The sequence below is a fragment of the Polypterus senegalus genome, chromosome 8 (assembly GCF_016835505.1).
Source record: "Polypterus senegalus isolate Bchr_013 chromosome 8, ASM1683550v1, whole genome shotgun sequence".
In the NCBI taxonomy this organism is placed as follows: domain Eukaryota; kingdom Metazoa; phylum Chordata; class Cladistia; order Polypteriformes; family Polypteridae; genus Polypterus; species Polypterus senegalus.
The window spans coordinates 4,387,352-4,409,590 of NC_053161.1; the positions used below are offsets into that span (position 1 = coordinate 4,387,352).

Here is a 22,239-nt window from a genome sequence, read left to right on the forward strand (position 1 = left end):
GTTCCACTTGTTCCATCCATCCATTGCTGATGAACACATTTCTGTAGATACATGGTTATCACTAATAATAGAGAGCATAATTCACTCTGAATACTGTACCATATATACTACTTCTTTTATAAATTGCTGCCTAATAATTTTAAATATTTCAACCTGCAAGGTGTACATACTGTCATTTATGTGCACAATTAAGAGTAACAAAATAAATGAAATTCACATTTTCCCAATTTTGTTGTGGTCTAAGCACACCTGCTTAAGCTCTCTTACATTTTTTCACCAATATAAACTATTACGTGTTGGTCAGGTAGAGCTCAAAAGCAATTATTTATTAAGAATGCAGAAAAAACTGGTGAATTACCTAATCCATATTGAAATAATGACGTAGCATTGAAGGTTGTTTTACATTTGTCCCTTTCTGTTGTCCAAATTAAATTATAAGCACTTCTTACTTCAATTTTAGCAAAAAAGTCAGAGATGGATGAGCCCATTACTAAGATTCCCTGTTGCCTTAAATTGAGGCCCTTAAAAGAATGCAATTATGCTGTTGCATGAACTTAAGGAAGACGTGAATGAAAAGTTAAAAAGGCCGTTACTTACTATAGACACTTTTAATATACAGACAGATGGGGTTCTAAACATGAGGCAATGTTACAGCTAATTACAGGGTAAAGGAACCCTTCTGGCCTTTGTTTCAATTCTGTTTTTGTTATTATTTTCACAAACATGGAGAAGCAAACCATCAAGAGTTCTGGTTACACAATAAAAACTTAACCATAAAGGTTGCATTACACAAAAAGGTAACACAAAATGAACCCTTTCGGTCCTGGATTTTCTGTTTTTATGGGAAAAATAATTTTATATTCTACCTTTGGGATGTCTAGGAAGGTCAAAAATGAAAAAAAAAAACAATATCACAATTATTATACAATAGCTGCCAAATACTTCAATCTTCTTGAGGAAATAAAATTGAAAGCGGTGCACACAGTCTGGAAGCATCAATTTTCACTTCTGTGTCTTTTGCGGACTGTATGCCAGTCTGCACTAATAGTAGCACGCCCGGTTCCAACGGCTGCAAACGTACCTGTGTTTTACAAAAATGGCTACTTATACATCTACTAGTAACAGGATGTCAGGGCCAAAAGGGTTACTTTAGAATTGGGAGTGCTTAGGAATTTTTAAACTAAAAAATAAATACAAAATAAATTCTTGACATATTAAACAAGGAAAAACAAATCAAAAATACAAAATGAAAACCAAATTCAAAAGTAAAAAAGAGCAACATGACTTACCAAATAACCCTGCGCAAGGTTTTAAAATACAACAAAACCTAGAGAGTAAAACGGGAGCAGAAGAGCAATTAATACCACCACTATGTCTAAACAGTGGTAACAAATGCTTTTTATAGCCAACCATTAAATTTAATTACTTAGTTAAATGTGTCTTTCATTACCTTAACAAAAGACAGAACAACGTAATTGACAGAACACAAAGAAGAATCATCAAAACTTAACAAAAAGAACTATAAAGAGTTAATTAACAATTACAAGACAATCACTAAAAATAAAGATAACACAAGACATCTTAGAAAATACAGGAAAGACAACATACCAAATGAAATAAATAAATAAAAACAGGTGGCACGGTAGCGCAGTGGTAGCACTGCTGCCCTGCAGTTAGGAGACCCAAGTTCACTTCCCGGGTCCTCCTTGCGTGGAGTTTGCATGTTCTGCCCGTGTCTGTGTGGGTTTGCTCCGGGCGCTCCGGTTTCCTCCCACAGTCCAAAGACATGCAGGTTAGGTGGATTGGCGATTCTAAATTGGCCCTCGTGTGTGCTTGGTGTGTGTGTGTGTCCTGCGGTGGGTTGGCACCCTGCCCAGGATTGGTTCTTGCCTTGTGCCCTGTGTTGGCTGGGATTGTCTCCAGCAGACCCCCATGACCCTGTGTATTGATTCAGCGTGTTGGAAAATGGATGGATAAATAAAAACCTCTGGTGAGTCATACAATAAACAATATCAGTTTTAATGTGTATGCTGTTTTACAGGAGATGCCTAAATGAAAATGACCTAATGTTAGGTTTATGCATCTACCTTAAATAAAATGATTTTTGTGTGTAGAACCACAATTGACATCTTGATAAGATCAGTCATACAAATTTTTACAACTGGGCTTCTTTCAGCTGAATAGCCTTAGTTGCTCTGAATTGTTTTATTAGCTAAACTCTACTGCTAACTTTTAAAGGAACCCTCTGTAGTCCTAGAATTACTAAAGACATGTTGGAGGGAGCAAATGTACAGTATTTAATGTAGTACTGTCCTAAAGATAAGAACTAACCAGGATTGGAAACTAGTGTAACGTAGGGGCACATTTATACTTCACGCTCAGAACGCGTACGCGTCCGCATCATGGCTCGCATCATGGCTGCCACGCGTTCCCAGCGTTCATTCACGCGTCCTCTGAGCAGGTCCTCAGAAATTAACGCGACGAGTTGCAGTACCAGCAAAAGTCGGGGGGCGCAGTGTGCTAAAAGTCGGAACGTGACGTCAGAGTCTCTGTTTACTATCTACATGTGACAGCAAGCCTCTATGGAGATCTTTCGGGGATCGATGTGCGCACTTTGCTGTTTGATGAATGGTTCAAAGTGTTGAAGCAAAATGCCGACATACAGATGCATTCGTGGTGCTTTTATATTCAAGCGTCGCATATTCCCGATCGTAATGACACGATACATTTTAAAAGTCTCACATACCATCTTTTGTGCCGTCTATTTTTTATTTTTTTACTTTACCTGCTGTCAGGTCCAATAAGCTCGTAGCGATTAAAAACTGGGATGGCGTTTATGATGGTCTGCTTTAATAATAAAGTAAACTACGAGGTTAAAGTGGACATTTCGAGATTAAAGCCGACATTTCCACTTTAATCACAAAATACACGTTTTCACCGTGTCATTTATTTTTTTCTCAGTGGCTCAAATACAGCGCTATACATTATGTTGCCGATGTGAAGTTGCAAAAAAATAGACGGCACTGAGACTTTAAAATGTATCATGTGTCATTACGATCAGGAATATGCGACTCTTGAATATAAAAGCACCACGAACGCATTTGTATGTCGGCATTTTGCTTCACTCACATCGAAGCATCCATCCCGTAGGATCGGCATAGAGGCTTTCTGTCACATGTAGATAGTACCCGAACGTAATGACACGATACATTTTAAAAGTCTCACATACCATCTTTTGTGTCGTCTTTTTTAATTTTTTTATTTTTGCAATTTAACAACAACAACATAATGTATAGCGTTATATTTGAACCACTGAGAAAAAAATAAAGGACACGATGAAAACGTGTATTTTGTGATTAAAGTGGACATTTCGGCTTTAATCTCGAATTGTCCACTTTAACCTCGTAGTTTACTTTATCATTAAAGCAGACCGTCGTAAACGTCATCCCAGTTTTAATCGCTACGAGCTTGGACCTGACAGCTGCGGCAAGCAGCAAAAGATCACCACACAGAACAAATTAAATGTATGATATTCCAACTCTCTGCACATTTAGAATCTTTAGATTCATACTTGATATCACTTTCATGATGAAATGCATTAAAGTGTGTATGTTACATTTTACATATAATTTCATTTAAATAATGAATACTGTTAATAATTACACACATGGGGGTGACACGGTGGTGGAGCAATAGCACTGCTGTCTCGCAGGGAGTTACGTTGCTGGTATTTCCTGCTTGTATTCCACACTGTGCTCCGGTTTCCTTCCAAAGATATGCAGATTTGGGGATTTGGTGCCGCTAAAATGACGCTAGTATATGTGTGCTTGTATTCACCTTGCGATGAGCGGAGACCTCGTCCAGGGATTGTTTCTCAGTCGTGCCCAATGCTTGTTGGAATGGACACATCCCTGGATTGATGGATTTAATCAATAAACATCCTTTTCACAGATATTGCGGTAAGTTGTTGTCGGAATTTAATAGGTGTTTTAGGCAATTCACAACACAGAGAAGCCAAACATGTTCTCACCGTGATAATATCTCACACTGCCACCTGGTGGACTCGTGCAGATTTACGTAAAGTACGCGCGCAAGTATAAACACTATAACGCTTGTGTAGCAGGAGCGTCCGCTGCAGCATGCGTCGCGTCGCGTGAAGTATAAATGAGCCCTAAGGGATCGACACGCATGACATGCATGACAGTTTAGAGCTGCCAGTCAGCATTACATTTAGTTTTTCTTTCTGGACAATGGGGACGCATGGAGAACATGCAGTCTGCACACAGTGACTGGGTTGCTGATCTGCAAGGTAATGGCACTCTCCTGTACATATAAGAGCACAGTTCAGTATAAATGCCTTAATCATTCAAATCATGGGTGGTGACAAAATTATGGCATTCATTTCCAATATTACCAAGCTAATATTTTGGTAACACTTTAGTTTAAGTATTGCAAAAATGCAACTATTACTCATTTACTATTATGTAACAAGACCTTCATAACATAACACTTACAAAGCATCACTAAAGTGTTTATTCATCTCTGCAATATGGCCTACTTAGAAAACTTCACTTTGGAGTGGTGGCTGAGGTGGCTTAGCTGAGATACGTTTCTCTCGATTATTACATTTTTAATATAAGACCTGTGAATCTTTCATATTAACAAATCATTTTGCCATCAGGTCAACAGGCCACAATTCAGAGAGATGAATAACCTATCTGCTGATGTTTTATAAGTGTTTTGAAGACCAAAATAAGGCTTTGTTAAGGTCTTGTTACATATGAGTAAATGAGTGATAGAAGCATTTTTGCAGTACCTAAACTAAAGTGTGACCAATATTTTTATACCGTCCCTAAAATTATCTAAAATATGTGATCCTAAATGTACGAAAGTGTAGTTTTTAATTAACTGCACAGTAATGGAATATTGTCCATTTGTTTTGTAATAAGAACCCTGTTATCTTGTGATCTGTGTTCTAATATTAACGTGTTATAAATGTTTTCCATTATTGTACTTTTATGAAACACTGCTTTTTGATTTTGATTTATACAGTCATACATGGCTGCTAGCAGTTGGTTTATTTTATTTGCACAATACCACAGAATTGATTTAGACATTGTGTATTTATAGATTGTAATTGCAGTTTAAAAGTACACTTCATGTACTTTTAACTAATTTTTAAAATTGGGTTTCCTCCAAAATGTGTGATTTTGCACATATATGTATGTTATCTGAAAGTGATACAAACAGTAGAAGAGTTGCAGTGCTACAGATAAAGGCTAACAACAACAACAAATGACAATTTGTTCCTTGGTCCACTATATCATTTATGAAAATGCATTTGTTAGATAATGAACTTGCATCTTGTGCCTGGTTGTCTGTGTGCAGTCTGCATGGATCACTTTGTCTTTATGGGGTTTCCTCTGGGTGCTCTGCTCCTTCTCCCACATACCCAAAGGTATGAAGATTAGGTTAATGGGAGACTGTAAATTGGAACTGTAACTTTGCATGCTTTTGTGTGTGCGTGCCCTGTGATGGACTGCTGCTAGACTTCAGCCCCCACAGGACCCTGAACTGAATTAAGAATGTTTGACAAGTGTAAGTTTACATATATGTGTTGTGGCAGATGGCTGGGGTCCATTCCTGGCTGGGACGCCCCTATAATGGAAGGTCCAGGGGATTGAGCCTATCCAGAACTTTTCCTCCCCTGGAGCGCTACAGGGTCCTTAATTGCAGCTCCCCAGGTGCCCCCTGGTGGTGGCCATGGGCTCCAGCAGGGTTGAGCGTTCATGCTTCAAACCCATGGCACTACTGCACACTAGAGGGGCTGCCCTCTAGCACTACATAGGAGATAATGTCCTGGAAAGGCTCTCTCTCCCAGTCCTTCCATTATAGTGGCGCCCTGGCCGACTGCCATAATGTGCATTATAAAATGGGAGAGTGGACTGGTTCACTGTACTACCTCGTGTATTATGTCCTAGAATCAAATCCCATGCCTAATTACTGTCTATATGGAGTATGATGATCCAGCTATGTTTTCAGGGGTATTTCCCTCTAGGTACTCCAGTTTTCCACTCATACTCCCCTCAAAATATGCTGACCTGATTAACCGGTGATTGTAAATTAAAGTGTAACGTGTGCATGTGTGTACCCTAAGTCTGACTAGTGCTTTATCCAGGGTTGGTTCCCACTTTGTGTCTGATACTGCCTTATTAGGCTATGTTTCCCTATAATCCAAAATTAGATTAAAGGGGTGCAAAATTGTTTTTTTATATTGTGTTTGGATTCCAATTGTAATTATGATTTATATTACAATTTGCATCAAACAGTTCAGCAGACATTTAAAAACATTTCTTTCCCCTCAACATGGAATAATGAATGCCATTCAGGAAATAGTCTAGTGTCTTGCCCAAGGTTGTTTTCCACCTTGCGTCTTGTGGTGCTAGGATAGGCTCAGGTCCCTGAACTGGATTAAGGGGATCTTGGGCTAAGCCCATACTATTATGTTTTTATTTAAAAATGGCATTCACAAACCAAAATGATCTCTGTGCTTGGTAGAATTTTCAACATAACTTATAAAAAGTATCTCCATCCATGCTAAAATTACAAAAATTACCCATGACATAGACATAATAATGTCTGCATTTTTAAATGAAAACATAGTAATGTGGAATGAGCTCCAGAATGTGTGTGTTTAACTATGTAAAAGAAGTGATGGTTGTCAATCTTTGATTTAAAGTCAAATTCAGCAGAACAAAACATGTGGTTTCCATTTTGCCATTTCCATGAGGTTTATTATTTGTTTTTGGGAAGTATATATTTAAAACTAGGGTGATCTGCCCCCTGCTCACTTCGCTTGTCAACCCCAAGGCGGGCGCTACGTGCTAGCCAATTTGCAGCTCTGCCACTCGCATATGGGGAAGCGGATGTACAATTTAAATAGATTGTTATTTTCATGGGAATTGTTACATATGCATAATTGAACTATTCTACATTACAGAGAGTAAAACATAATAGATTGAAAGAAAATTATGTTTCATGTTGTATTTGAGGTATTCTTTGCGTTATACATTTTCGTTCTGTTTGGCTTTGAAATTAACACACAAATTCTTTTTACACTTATACTTTTACTGTAAAATCAGTAAAAACAATATTTGGAATTAACTTTTTGTCAATAACGCATTGAATTTTGATTCCGTGTTTGGACTTACATCTTGACAACGCAATGTTTAACTGCCCATGAGTGAATATTCTATAAGATATTGTAAGTTGATGTTTTCATCTTCCGCACCATCACCACCAACTGTTTCAGAATAGTCTATTGATACGCATTTAACTAATTTGCTGTGTAATTGTTTGACAATTTTCGTGTTAACTCGTTTGACTTCATCATTACTCAGTATTAGGATTGACCGTGTACTCATTTCTTCGTTGATAACCGTTCGGGGTGAAATTCTTCAATTATATTTGGACATAATAAGTCTTCTTTTATTGGGAATGTAAAGTGATGAAAACGTAAAAATTTATAAGAGCTGAGAGCGCAGCATTCACACAAATGAGAGGTGAGAGGACCAAGGGTGTGGACCATTAACTGGAAATGACTGAGAGGAGGGTGGTTAAAAATCTCTTGGCAATAGTCTCGTCTCATCTCAAGATTTTCTTTTATAATAGAGAGATAAGATTGTCTGTCCATCCATCTATCTATTATTCAACCCTCCCAATACAGTATAGGGTCTATTCTAGCAGGCTCATTAGCTTAAGTCAAGAACCAACCCTGGAGAGAGAGGAGGACACACTTAAACTAATCAATCTATCCAGTTCTGAGTTGTCATTTAACCTGACATCCATGTCTTTCTAACCTGGGAGGAAAAAAAAATAAAAAAAAAAACACTTGAAAATTGTGGGACACTTAAAATAAAATCATTGTTAAACAGCAGAAAGTTATTTCATGTTAATTATACCATACTTTATATGGAGTATTCTGTAATTTTAAGGGTTTAAAAAAAGCAAAGATGCATTAATAATATGATCCTTGTGGACACTAGGGGTTGCTGTTGCCCCATTGAACCCACCAGACAGACGTCCCAGACACACTTGTAAAAGCACAAAGAAGATTCTTTTATTATTATCTTCAATAATAGTGCCCAAAGCACCGCACACTCCACAATTAACAATTCTCCAATGTGGACACTTTTTCTATAGTATCGTTTCTTGTGACTGAAGACAGAGAGATATAATTAAAGTTAGTAAAAAATCTTTTATTAATACACACCAGGCAAGGGTAAGATGACAGAGAAGCACAGTCCTAGGACACCTGCCCTTCATCTGCCCGAGGGGTTGGTGTCCCAAATCTTTATAGGGCCTTTGTCTTATGACTTTAGTTGCACAAGAATTTCAAACATTACATCTTTACAACAATTTGCTTGGATCAGCATTTACAACATTTTAAGTTCATCAGTTGGTCACTTGTGGTTTTTGTCTGTTAGGAAAACAGAAGTTGCACTTGTCATGTGCACTATAGACAAAACAAGGCTGCGTGGCTTTTGTCATACACCAGATTGATCAAACTGATCAACTTTTATTATTTTTCCACATTCCCCCCTTTTGAACAATCTGGGTATGACAAGGAATAAAGGAAAATTAGACAGCGGAGGTAAAGAGTGGGGAAGGAGGAGGAGAGGAGGAAGGGGATGAGGAAACTGAAGAAGCAAATTGGAGCATACGTTCCTCGTGTAGCATATAGGCCTTGGCCATAGAAGCAGTGAAATATTTGGATATTATATAGCGAATAAGAGGAATAATGCAACAGCCAACAAAGAGAAGAACAATGAATACTACTACTAAAGAAATAAATGCTGACTTTAGCCATTGGCCCCAGGACCCGAAAGTGGATGTAAACCACTGATCCCAAGGGTTAGGGATGCCAGAGTTAGTGGCAAATTCATTAGAAAGGGCAGTAAGGCTGGCTAATGCATGAGTGATAGAGCCATCAGGAGCAGTATTATTGGGAATGTAGGTGCAGCAAGTGTCTCCAAACATTGCACAGACACCACCTTTCTCTGCTAAAAGCATATCTAGGGCCAACCTGTTCTGCCAGGTCATTAGAGAGGTACGATCCAACTGCTCATGAATTCCTTCAATGGCATCTTTTGTGAAGTTGAGGAATCGTTGTTGGTTATAATACAAATAATTGATCCAATCGACATTTTTATTGATGGTGATCTGGGTATTATGGACTCGAACCCAGCAGCTACCTGATCCCTGGCTTTAAATTTATCTGGGACTCCTCTGGGGACTCCTATGGAATCAATATATACTCCTGGGCCGTGTAGGGAGAAACTGGAAGAAGAATCTGGGAGAGAACGGGTTCGGCGGGAAATAGTGGAAAGCTGGGAATAAGAGGGGTGATACGGAGGTGTGAAGAGGGTAAGGACAGTAATCGGAAGGCATGACCAGCTGTATAGGGCACAAGTGCCAGACCAATCGAAAGGCAAGATATCAAATAGTTTTGACCTGCGGCACATCCACCAAATATCAGACCTAGGGGTAGTTTGGGAAAGCAAAAATTTTGAAAGAGTGAAAATTAAAGAGGAGGAGTTAACATGGAAGGTCTGGGAGCAGAAGGAAGAAGGTAATTCTCCTACCCAAGCAGTTCCATTTGATTCAAAGCATGTGAAATTGTCTTCGTGAGACTGAAACATGGGGTAATCATATGACGGTGGGGGGAAAAAGGGAAGATAGATTAGCACATTCGGAATTAGTGGGGATTTTGGGGCTAGTAAACAAGTAGAGAAGACAAGGTAACCCAGTGGGGTCAGAAATGTTGGATAGTGGGAAAGGGACTGTAGCTAAATGAGAGCATCGCGCGCTGCGTAGCAATGTGAACGGTTAACCTGTTTTGCTGAATAGATTACCCACTGCAACCATCTATTTTGATCCCCATAGCCTGTCTCCACAGAGAAAGTGCTGGTTAAGGTATTTAGATGCAAAATCTGAACCAGGGGTGTTTCGTCGCATGGAGACACAGTGGTGAGAAACTGAGTAAGAGAGGGGGACGGGGGAGAGAGAGCGGGTGTCCTAACCTTAATTTGGAAAAATCCTCGGGATCATAACCACTTGCATATGCAGCTAAGACATAAGTTCCTGAATCATGCAGAGAAGGATTCTTCAGAGTAATGATTAATGGATTACAATGATTCTCGGCACACTCATGAGGCGTGTCCCTTTAAAATAGAGAATCGAGTTTTCAGGCCATACTGTGTAGCCTGCCAAGGTTCATAACCCCAGTCATTTGGTCCTGTATTTGCAAACACATCGCTCCAAAATCCACATTCAGAGTCCTCTGAGGAGGAACCTGAATCAGAGTCATACCAAGGGTAGCTTACACAAACATATTTGTCAGGCCATTCCCATTGTTCCTGTCTGCCAGTACAGGGGGCAATTGCACAAAATCAACCTGGAATGAGGCAGTTTCTCCACCTGGAAAGTCAGTGTCACCCGTGAAGTGGATAATGGAATGGAAAACAATAAGATTATGTATATTAAGGGTGCCATCTTTTGCAGTGTGAAGCGTGAATCCAGGCAAGCAATCCTTCAACCTTTACGGCGTGTGGTGTAGACAGAAGAACTTGGAACGGTCCTCTCCACCTAGGCTGATGCCAATGTTTCCTCCGGGTGTCTCGAACCAGAATCCAGGTGCCCAAGGGAATCGGCGAGTCTTCAGATGGAGGGCTGGTTCTCCAGGCCTGATTAACCTGCTCGTGGACTTCCTTCAGGGATGCTGGAGACCTGTAAGACTAGAGAGAAGATCATTGTCCACGGTATGCAGGTTCACATTTCCTATAACCATGCCAACGGGCATGGGTCGTCCGGTCAGAATTTCAAACGGCGATAGTCCCAATTGTCGGTGTGTCCGTCCCCTCAATCCCATTAGGGCCAGGGGCAGAGTGTCTGGCCATGATAAATTGGTTTGTTCACAAATTTTTGCAAGCTTAGCCTTTAGGGTGCCATTGCATCGTTCTACGATACCCCCACTTTGTGGATGATATTTGCAGTAATGATGTACATTGATCTGCAGCCAGGTGGTTAATTCATTTATAATGGAATTCACAAAGTGAGTACCATTGTCTGTTTGTAACTTTTGCGGGATGCCCCATCTTGGAATAATTTCTTTATTAGTGCCTTAGCAACTGTTTTAGCATCATTGTGTTTAGAAGGGAAAGCTTCTACCCATCGGAAGAACACATCGACAATCACAAGGCAATATCGGTTACCTCTAGACGGTGTTAGCTCAATGAAATCCATTTGGAGGTGCTCAAATGGACCCATTGGGTTAGGAGTAACGGCAGGACTTACCTGTGTGCCTTTTCCTACATTAAACCTTTGACATAATGCACAGCGTCTACAGAATTGCTCTGCATATGTAGAGAAGCCTACAGCTTTCCCAATGTTTTTCGACATCCCGGACCATGGCATCTTTCCCAGCATGGTCGAGGCCATGGGCTATTTTTGCCATACCTTTGGGAGAAAAGGTTTGTTAGTTTGCTTATGAGTCCAGACTCCATCAGAGAGGGACCCTTCTTTGGACCATTTTTTCTTTTCGATGTCCGTGGCTGCACTCTGTAAAGAAATAATTTGATTATCAGGGTCCTGGTCATTTCTCTGTTGGAATAAAGAGATTGGTGTGTTACTGTGTGCAGCCTTTTTAGCAAAGTAGTCTGCTAATTCATTTCCTTTGCTGACAGGATCCTGTTTTCCTGTGTGAGCTTGACATTTAACAATCGCTAGCTTTGATGGTTTAGTTATGGCTTCTAAGAGGATTCGATTAACTTTTGATGTTGGATGGGGTTTGCCAGTACTGGTCTTGAATCCCCTCAATTTCCATAATGCCCCATGATCATGGCAGACTCCAAAGGCATATCTAGAATCTGTATAAATTGTTATGATTTTTCCTTCAGACAGCTGACATGCTCTGGTGGCGCTATTAATTCAGCTGCTTGTGCACTCAAACTTGATGAAATTCGATTTGCTTCCAGCAGGCGGTCCCCTTGGACCACTGCGTAACTAGTTGAGGGTGTTCCGTTTTCCAATCGCAAAGAACATCCGTCTACAAAAATAATTTCTCCAGTTTCTAAAGGTGTTTCCTGTAGATCTACTCGAGGCTTTATAATCTTTGCTATTTCTTTATGGCAATTATACGGTTCACCTTCGTTATCTGTATGGCAATTATGTGGTTCGCCTTCATTATCTGTTGGCAAAAGGGTGGCTGGATTTAAAGTGGAGCATCTTTCAATCGTAACGTTTGACAGAGTACAGAGTACATTCTGATAGTGTATTGCCCTAGCAGTAGTGAGATGTGAGGTCTTAGCCTGTACTAAAATGGAATGTACAGCGTGAGGCACCTTTACTGTTAGGGGGCTCATGAGCACTATATCTGTACTGGCTAGCACAGCTTCTGTTGTGGCAGCCACAGCCCTAAGGCAAGGCGGAAGTCCTCCAGCCACTGGATCCAATTTTTTTGAAAAATATGCTATTGGCCTTTGTTTATCCCCATGTACTGTAACTGTGTTAAAACTGCATTCATATATCCCCCCTTTTCGTCCACGAACAGAGTGAATGGACGTGAAAAATGTGGTAAGCCCAACACCGGAGCCGAGGAAAGTGCGCTTTTCAAGTCACAGAGAGCTTTCTCAGCCTGCTCGTCCCATTGCACTTGACCAGAAAGAGGAAGGCCAGGGGTGTTTGCTAGATTTTGTAATGGCTGTGCTCTTTCAGTGAAATTCAAAATCCATTGCCGGCAGTAACCTAGAATGCCTAATACAGACATAACCTGTTGTTTTGTGACAGGTCTAGGAAGATTTTGAAAGGTGTTAATGCGATCGCTAGAGAGAGCTCTTGTTCCATTTGTAATGTCATGACCTTGATATTTTACAGTCGTTTGAATTAATTGCAGTTTAGCCTTTGAAACTTTATGCCCATTTTCTCCCAGGAATAATAGTAATTTTTTAGTGTCCTGCTCACAATCGTCTTCTGTAGTACTGCATAACATAATATCATCTACATATTGTATTAATGTACTACCTCGGTCTGGCCAGAACCCTTCTAAACTTTGAGCAAGCGCTTGTCCATACACACAAGGGGCTTCAGTATATCCCTGAGGCATGACAGTCCATGTCCAACGGCGGTTTTGGAAAGTAAAGGCAAACCAAAATTGAGAATCAGGGTGTACAGGGACAGAAAAGAAAGCATTGGCTAAATCAATCACGGAAAAATAACGAGCAGAGGGAGGGATTGCAGAAAGAATAGTGGAAGGATTAGGAACAATAGGGGCCCTAGGAAAGATTGCAGAATTCACTTGTCGTAAGTCTTGAACAAAGCGCCATGAACCGTCAGCCTTTCTTACAGGTAAAATAGGGGAATTGACGGGGAATATCTAATCGGAATAATCGCACCGCGTTTCACAAGATCAGAATGTACGGCGGAGATGCCAGCCTCTGCTTCGGGAGACAGAAGATACAGGGCACAGTGCGGGCGGAAGGAAGATTTTGGGTAGACCACCAGAGGCTCACAATGGGCTATCCTTCCATAATCATTCTTACCCTGAGCCCACAGTGAATCAGGAAGCATAGAGAGCCAAGAAGGGAAAGTAGTTTGCAATGAAAAAACAGAAAAGGAAGTGCGGCACAATGCACGATGCACTAAAAAATCAGTTTGGAGCACAACTTTAGTTATCAAATGGTCTGAGGTATCAAAAATACCTGATGCTACCTGTAACCAGTCTGTTCTATTAAGACATTGTTCTACCCATGGTCCGATTTCCGCCCAATGTACAGTGCTTGATTTAGCTAAAGAAATATGAGGTACTGACCCACCAAGATAGAAAATATTCTGTGAATATGTAAGATGAACATGCAGCAGCTTTTGCGGATGAAATAAAAATACAAGGAATGTGAAGGGTTTCGGGGCAGGTACCTGAAGAAAGAAAAGATTCCAGCCAGGGGGTGTCTACTTCTGCGGGGAAATATTGAGCAGTGCAATGTAGGTGTCAGGGGCTTGGAGATTGGGAAACAAGCAGGAGGGAAAGAGTGAAGGGCTTTAAGAAGGATGGTGTGTGGGGAAACATTTCATTGAAATGGAGAGAGAAAGTTTTGTCATGAGATCCCTTCCTAAGAGGTTAACTGGACAGAGCTGATTTAAAAGAAATCGGTGTGTTAAAGTGGAATCACTGGAATGCAGCTGAACTCGAAGAATCTCTTGAGGCAGGGACCTCCTTCAGCGAAAGGGTTGAGCGTGGCTCCTGTGTCCACGAGGAAAACAGTTTCAGTGCCATTCACCAGCCAGCAAAGTCAATAATGGATCAGTCTCTGAATTATGGGTGAGCAAAGGCAGTTGAAGAGAAGGGCTGGGGTCCCTGCGATTCCTATGTCCATAGCCGAGATAAGAGACCAGTCTCTGCCTTTCTTATACTTGTCCTTAATATTATTTTAACATGTTCCCATTGCGTAATAAAGGGACCTTCATCCTGGCCCAGAGGCAACGCCTCGTTCCACTGCTGCGGGTTTCCGTTATGCTGTCCATGATTGACAGTGTCCCATGTGGTGCCAAGCTTTCTCCACAGCACCTGAGTCCATTCTGTGGCATTAGGCTTATACATATCATACAGCTGCTGTAATTGTTCTATGAATTTTTTAAACACACCGATGACTTTGGGATCAGGCAATTCGGACACAACGTCCTTCAGCTCTTGAATGTCCCAGTTACGATGTATCATTACAGTAGTGGGGTTATTAGCTCCTGCAGGTTGCATTGAATCATGTCGGGGGTTCTGGGATCTCAATCAGGGACATTGAATAAGGGGCCTGTGGGTTTGGGGACTTTAAGGGGGATTGAAAGGTGGTGTTTGGATTAGGGGGCTGAAGGAATAGGGTTTGACTTCTAGTGCGTTGTGAAATGGAGGTTCTAGGATCGTGAATATCACCAGCCGCACCCATTACGTTACTTTTGTCATTCCCCGGATCAGTGTGTAATGAGGGATCATAATGATATTCTTCAAAGAAACCAGACACCAAGGGATCATCTTTTAATTCTGGTGCGGTGAGCGCTGGAGGTGGCGGAGGAGAAGGTGGGGGCTGTGGATGTGGATGGTGTAGGAAAGGTGGAGGAACAAGTATGGGATATAACGGGTCTTTGTTTTTTTTTTTTTCTTGCTCTTCTTCCGCTTCTCATTCGACTGCAGTCCCGAATCTGCTTGCACTTTCTGTAAAGCTATAAATAACTATTTTTTTTTTCCTTCTAGTTTTAACTTTCTGCAGCCAATAATTCATTTCTGTACTGCCTTTAAATTACGATCTTTAATAACCAACTCCCATCTGTCATACATAACACGGACCTTTGTTACAACATCCTCATTCATTTCTACATACAACATCCTTGTGCATTTCTACATAATAGTTTTCTAATTTCCTGAATTTCACTTGCGTCTCCTGTCCTTCCAGTGGCCATCTCCCCTCACTTTGCTTATTCCACTTTTTGCATGCCTTCTTAAAATCTAATCCTGTCTTCTTTTCAATTTTTTTTTCTTTTTTTTCCACCAGTATGTGGAGCCTGGTGATCCTCCAAAAATAAACCTAACATTAAGGACTTTGAACCCTCGGGGTGCCAATTGGCAGGCTTGCTGTTATATGTTCCCATTTTTTCCCTTGCTTTTTCCTCCTGATTGCTGTGACAGATTTATTCCCTCTTGTCGTGTCCTATTCTCACTTCTGTCTTCAATGAACTATTAGTTTTTCTGAGTGTGCCACTCACCCAATTCCAAAGTTCCCCTTAATATTCCCAGAAGTGGAATACCGAAGCTTTTCCTACGTCACAGTGCTCGGCGAAAGCAAGTATTTATTTCCAGTACGTACTTGTTTCTTATTCCCCTTGTTTTATTAAACTGTTATTCCTCTATTCTATGTTCTATCCTCTGTCCAATAGATTTGTCCGGGTTTATGGGTGTACCACGCACCGGATCCCGTCCTAAATCCCCCTTTTTTATAATTCCCAGAGGATAGTGTTCTATACTATCTTTCCCAACAGCAGTGACTTAAAACAAGGTATTTCTTTTCCGTTTACTATTCCCAGTCACTTTTTATATTCCACAGCAAGCCCTCCTCCAGCCTATTTTTTACAGAAACCCCCGACAGTACTTACCCCAGCCTGGGTGTTAGTCAGCTCTGTCAGGAAATCCTTTTCAGTCACCGTGGTTGTACCAGAAGGAGACCGGGGACTCCTCACGCAGGAGCCGTCTCAGGACAGGGCAGTCCTAACTTTTATAGGAGCTGCTTACTCTGCTGCCGGTGTACACAGTAGCGGCAGTCTGCTTCAAGAAGACAGATCGCTGAGGTCTTCCCGCTCGAGGAGTCAGCTGGCCGTCTCCTGCCCCACGTTGGGCGCCAGAAAACTGTGGACACTTTTTCTATAGTATCGTTTCTTGTGACTGAAGACAGAGAGATATAATTAAAGTTAGTAAAAAATCTTTTATTAATACACACCAGGCAAGGGTAAGATGACAGAGAAGCACAGTCCTAGGACACCTGCCCTTCATCTGCCCCGAGGGGTTGGTGTCCCAAATCTTTTATAGGGCAAAGCTTTGTCTTATGACTTTAGTTGCAAAAGAATTTCAAAACATTACATCTTAACAACAATTTGCTTGGATCAGCATTTACAACATTTTTAAAGTTCATCAGTTGGTCACTTGTGGTTTTTTGTCTGTTAGGAAAAACAGGAAGTTGCACTTGTCATGTGCACTTAGACAAAACAAGGCCTGCGTGGCTTTTGTCACGTACACCAGATTGATCAATACTGATCAACTTTTTATTATTTTTCCACACCAATCAATAACCAATAAACAAAATCCTCCACTCCCAGCAGCTCCATCCTCTAACACCCAACTCCGGCTCGATCTGCTGGGGTTTCCCAGAGTCTTTTTAAAGTCTCTGACCCAGAAGTATTCCATCTCCGGGTCAAACGCCTTCTTGAGTTGTTCCGGAAGTACTGCGGGTTTCCGTCCTCCTGACTCCTAAGTACTTCCGGGTTAAAGTCACCATAATATCCCCCTGGTTCTTGGTGAGCTCCCTCAGATGGCACCAATGGCACCCAACAGAGCTGAAAACCGGACTCCATGTCCCATGCTGCCCTGCGGGAGTCCAGGAACCATTTCCATCCAGGGGAGCTGCCATCTAGCATCCCGGGGGATATATTATCCTGAAAAGGCTGCCGTCTTCATTTGAGGGATGTCCCTACCGGACTGAAATGCCGGCCGTCCATCACATCCTAAATTGAATGGGGAAGTATTGTTTGAATATGTCTAGTTAATCATTAAACTGTAATTCAATACTATATTAAAAAAATAACTTTACACATGACCTGATGGTGATAAAGGAAATTGCTTATAAAATGTTCTTATTAATTTATAAAATCATGGGTTTGGGAGAAGATTTTTATTTTGAAGGGCATAATACTAAAGATTCCTGGGGGTTCAGCAAAGTTTCAGGCATAAATCTGTGAGTAAGAATTAGCTAACAAGAATAAAACACAGTGGGACAGTGAAAGAGTAGTTGTGGTAGATATGTCACCAGTTCCCTTTCCAAATATGTATTTTGTAATGCATGCAGTAATGCAATGCATTATACAATGTATTACATTTTTTCGCTCCAGTAGATGGCGTATCACAAACATATGTACGCATAAAATACATTGCATTTTTCATTCCAATACATGGCGATAGACACATGTACAAGCATTAGCACTGCTTTTATGAATCCCATACCAAAAGGCATATCACAGAGCATAAAACTAAATTCGAATGTTAACATTTGTAATTTATGTGGTGGTATTCAGTAGTAAAAAGAGAAAATGATAGTTGTATCGTGCAATTTATAATTACTGTTTTTTTTTGTGTACATATCAGGTTAATTTTAACAGCGAATCATTTTGAAATCAAGATTGGAAAAATGCAGATCTCGAATGCACAAGACATTCAAAAAGAAATGGCACTGATGATGAGCACCTATAGCAAATGGGGAGAAGACTTAATGCAAGTGCCAATAACTATTAATGTCTTAGGGCAATTAGTGGAAATCTCTGCATCAGGAGATTTTGCACTGAACAAAGAAAAACCCTTGCAGTATATTAAGAACCACCAGTCATTTCATGCAAATGCGTTACAGATGTATGATCAGTGCATGAAAGCGTTTAGCACTGCCCACAACAACATGGAGCAGATCTCATTGTACTGCCGGCACATTCCTCAAGACGTGAAGAAGGTCATCCAGACACTGATGCAAGGACAGCAAAAGATTAATGAAGTTTTGCTTCCTGTGCAGATGAATAAAATTGTGCAAGTTTCTCAAGAATGTTTAAGCCTGTCAGAAAGTATTCAGAAAGATTTTACTCTGGGTAATAATATAATTGAGGAACTTCTCGAAAACTGCAAGATAAGAAAGATGACATTGGAAGATTTGAGGAAGAGAACAGATGTGGATCTGGTAAATGCTAATCTGAGGGAAAACTACAGCCGAGAACAAACATTACATGGCTGTGAGTTACTGCAGCAGAATGAAGAGTGAAGTAGCAGAAATAAAAGAGAGTTTCAGGTCAACTAACTGGGAACGAAAACCCACAATGATGCAGTGTACACAGCATGATCTACAGCAAAGCAATGTCAGTTACAACCAGAGTGTGGAGGACATGAGGAAATGTGACAAGGAACATGATGACGTCAAGATAAGTATAATAAACCTTCAGGCTGAAAACAATGGCAGCATTTCAACTATTAATAATGTGACAAAAGGGATAGATGCACTGGGACAAATCAAAGAACAGTGGATCAAGATAAATAAAGTTTTTTCACACAGTAACAAATTTAATTAAAACCTTATTGAATCAACGCCTCACTGACTTTCTTGACTCCTGTAAATCGGTCACCTCTATCACTAACTACTCTGATTCTGATTTTGTAAAAGATCTCATTTATGGTGCAGCTTTCCAGTCAGTGAATGCTGCTGACCTTCTACAGATGTTCACTGAGACCTATGTGGATGTCTCTGGAAATGATCTGCTAGCTCAGGTTAGTAGCCTAGTTGCTGCCATGTGCCTCAACCCCACATACTGCAAATCCAAGGAAGTAAGTACAAGTCTGAAAGTTAACTGTGACAGAGCAAAGGGGACAATTGAAACTCTTGTGACCAAAAACAAGGAGGAGTTTGAAAACGGTGTCCAGGCAAGAATTGATCAGGCCAATGAAAATCTGAAAAATGTGCTCACAGAAAGCAACACTGCAGCGAGTGAGAGCCAGCCAAAGAATAAGGCTCAGGCAGACTAAGACAAGTTCAGTCAATGATGAAGAACGCAACACAAATCAGGACGACATCAGTGGTCTGAAACTTTAATACTGCTGAATTTCTTTCAACCATTTTCTTTAAAAACAGTCTTTAATGTGCACTTAACTGAATCCCTTATATAAGAAAACAAGACTGCAGTAATCTGCTTCATACTGTCATTCTTGGCAAAATTGTAAATGTTCCAATTGTATTTAAAATAATCAATATACGTGTAAGGTCTTTTTTACATCTTGCTTATATTGTGAAATCTCATAACCAGGCCATTATAATTTTTTTTTGTTAAAGCAGTATGTGTGTGCACTATGACTTACTGTAAAGCTTCACAATCCCAGGATCAAATCTTGGCCTAGCCACTGTTCCTGTGGAATTTGCGCTATTTCAACTTTACCCAAGTCAGAACATTTCTTGATTTTTATAATTGTTTTTATTGTTTTTTTCTTCTAATATCTCTTGAGCTTCTATAAAAGCCTCAATTTCCTCCTTGGGAGAAATAGCATACCGTTTATCTGCCTATCTATCTGTGTGCACATGAGTATTGTACGTTAATGTAATTGGCTACTCTAAACTAGCTTAATATGAAGGAGTTTGGATGTGTGGGTATATGTGCCCCACCCTCCAACTAATGTTTGTATCCTGCCTTGGACCCAATGGCACTGGGAATAGGCTCAGCACCTGTGCAACCAAGAACTTCACTGAACAAGTTCAGTATTGTATACATGGCATAAGTACAGGGAGTGAAGTAACTGTAAGGCTGTGCCGTTATGCTAGTTTACCTTGGCTTGAAAGTGTATAATGCATAGAAGTGCTTTAGCATAAGATAACATTAGTTAAAGTCTTCAGCATAGGCTAATAGGCTTCAGCTTGGCTGCAAGTATATATGTTATGGGCAAAACCCGAAATCGGCCAATGCGGGACGTGTCCGGCCACATTGGGAAATGGCCAATGTTGCTGTAAATTGACCAGCCAATGTCCGATCTTTTCCTTGATTTTAGGATTTGGCCAGACAGTTTGTGAAATAGCATGGGGCGATCGGCCAAAGTCAGAAGAAGAAAGGCATGAGCAGCGATTTGTTGCACACTTAGTAGTGCAATTGCATTGAGTGTAGCCTTGGTGGCTCTTGTTCAGAAAGTGGACGCCACTTGGTTGTTTCACAATAATTAAGATTAGGTATATAAGTAGGTTTCACATTTCTGTTAACATTGTAGCCCTAAAATAGTGACTTAACATCAGGGACCTATTTTATTGTCCTGAAGGTTAGTGTTTGGGCGAGGGGAATGCCGTCTCAAGTGGCGCCCACTTTCTGAACAAGACCCCGCGGACAGTCTTACATCAGCACATCGAATTTTGGCCAGGGAGTTCTTGACACTTCGCAAAATGGCCGGCCAAAGTAGCATATACACTGGTCATTTCTAGTAATTCGGACTTTGTCCACACCTCTCGGCCAAAATGCAAAATGGCCGGCCAATTCGGGAACTTGCCAAACTTCGGGCTTTGGCCGTAACATATTCGTGATATTTTGTCTATAATTTTTCTTTCAATACTTAACTAAAATATTGTACCTGTAGGCAGCAATGAAGATGAGTAAATCCATAACTGAAATGAAATATTTTGCAATATACAAAAAATATGTGAACATATCTTTCAATTTAATGCAACATATATATAGCTTGAATATTGTATCTGAAATGTAAGGAAACATTCATTTTCAGTAATATATTGCAGCAAACACATTTACAAATTTATTACGTATAAGACATGCAATATATTGTGTGCTGAGACCCATGGCAGATCATTCATGACTTATCTTTTTAAATGCTGGAAAACGCTTACTAGTGACTTCAATTTACAACCTTATTAGTCACCTGTACTCGGTTAATAATTAAAAGGGTGAAGCTCTTAATTAAACGCTGATTGGTTTATTGTAGGAAAACAATTATTATCCTAAAGTTACAAAAAGTGTCACCACACTTTGGCATTTGAGAATCTTACCACTGCTGAAGCACCACCACAGCTGACCGTTGAAATACGGCCATCCATTGATTTCCACCATTCAGACTTTTCTGCATGCTTGGACAGCATCAGGACAAGATGACAACTTACCCATCATTGAGAGAGAGACCGAGTGAGATTATGCAAATTGTTACAGGAATTTTCACTCTACTGATATTCAAATGCAATTCTCTTGACAGTGACTGATGTAGATTGTATGCTGAAAAAATATATAATACATGCTAATTAAAGCATTATTATCTTTGTTATGATTTTTTTTTATTGTTCTTGTGGTTATTTTGTCTTCCTTGTGGCTTTGAGGGGGTATTGTTAGTGGAACAACATTTCTGCAGTGCAATTCCTAACACTGATCCTGGTCCACTGATGAAGCTAACACTACCTGGGAATAAAGAATGGCATGGCATCACCTCTGACAGATCATCCTGAACTTAATGACCTAAGGCTGAGAACAGAGAGAGTTCAACTACATCATCAGTACTGAGAGTCTGTAGCAGTAGGTAGTTAGGATAACATGCATAGAAAGTTAGCTTTGAATAAATAAAACCTGTAACTAATCATAATTCTTCATAACAAACATTGTCCCATCATTTAGCGATAGGAGATTTAAATTTCACAGGGTAATATTAAAGCTGACTCAAGGGTGTATTGAAGAAGATGCATATCTTGTTATGTCAGTGAAGAGTCGGCTATGGATAACTACAAAGGGCTAAGGATGAAGCCACAGACCTATGATCATCTCTGTATTGCCATGAGTTTCCCTCTTTTGCTGATGCTTGGAAGCTGGAAGCGCAAGTCTTTCTCAATAAAATTACCACCATTTATTCTTTGATGTTTCCTAAAATCAACA

At 40.3% G+C, this 22,239-nt stretch overlaps 1 protein-coding gene across 1 annotated transcript in view; it reads left to right on the plus strand.

Moving 5' to 3' along the window:
* The window catches only part of LOC120533712, a 61,220-nt gene extending 41,879 nt beyond the window's left edge, over positions 1 to 19,341 (plus strand). The window contains exon 2 of the mRNA XM_039760624.1: positions 17,951 to 19,341. Within this exon, the coding sequence (XP_039616558.1) occupies positions 17,994 to 18,608 (615 nt within the window). The 5' untranslated portion in view covers positions 17,951 to 17,993 and the 3' untranslated portion in view covers positions 18,609 to 19,341. The remainder of the gene's footprint in view (positions 1 to 17,950) is intronic.
* Positions 19,342 to 22,239: the final 2,898 nt, after the last annotated feature.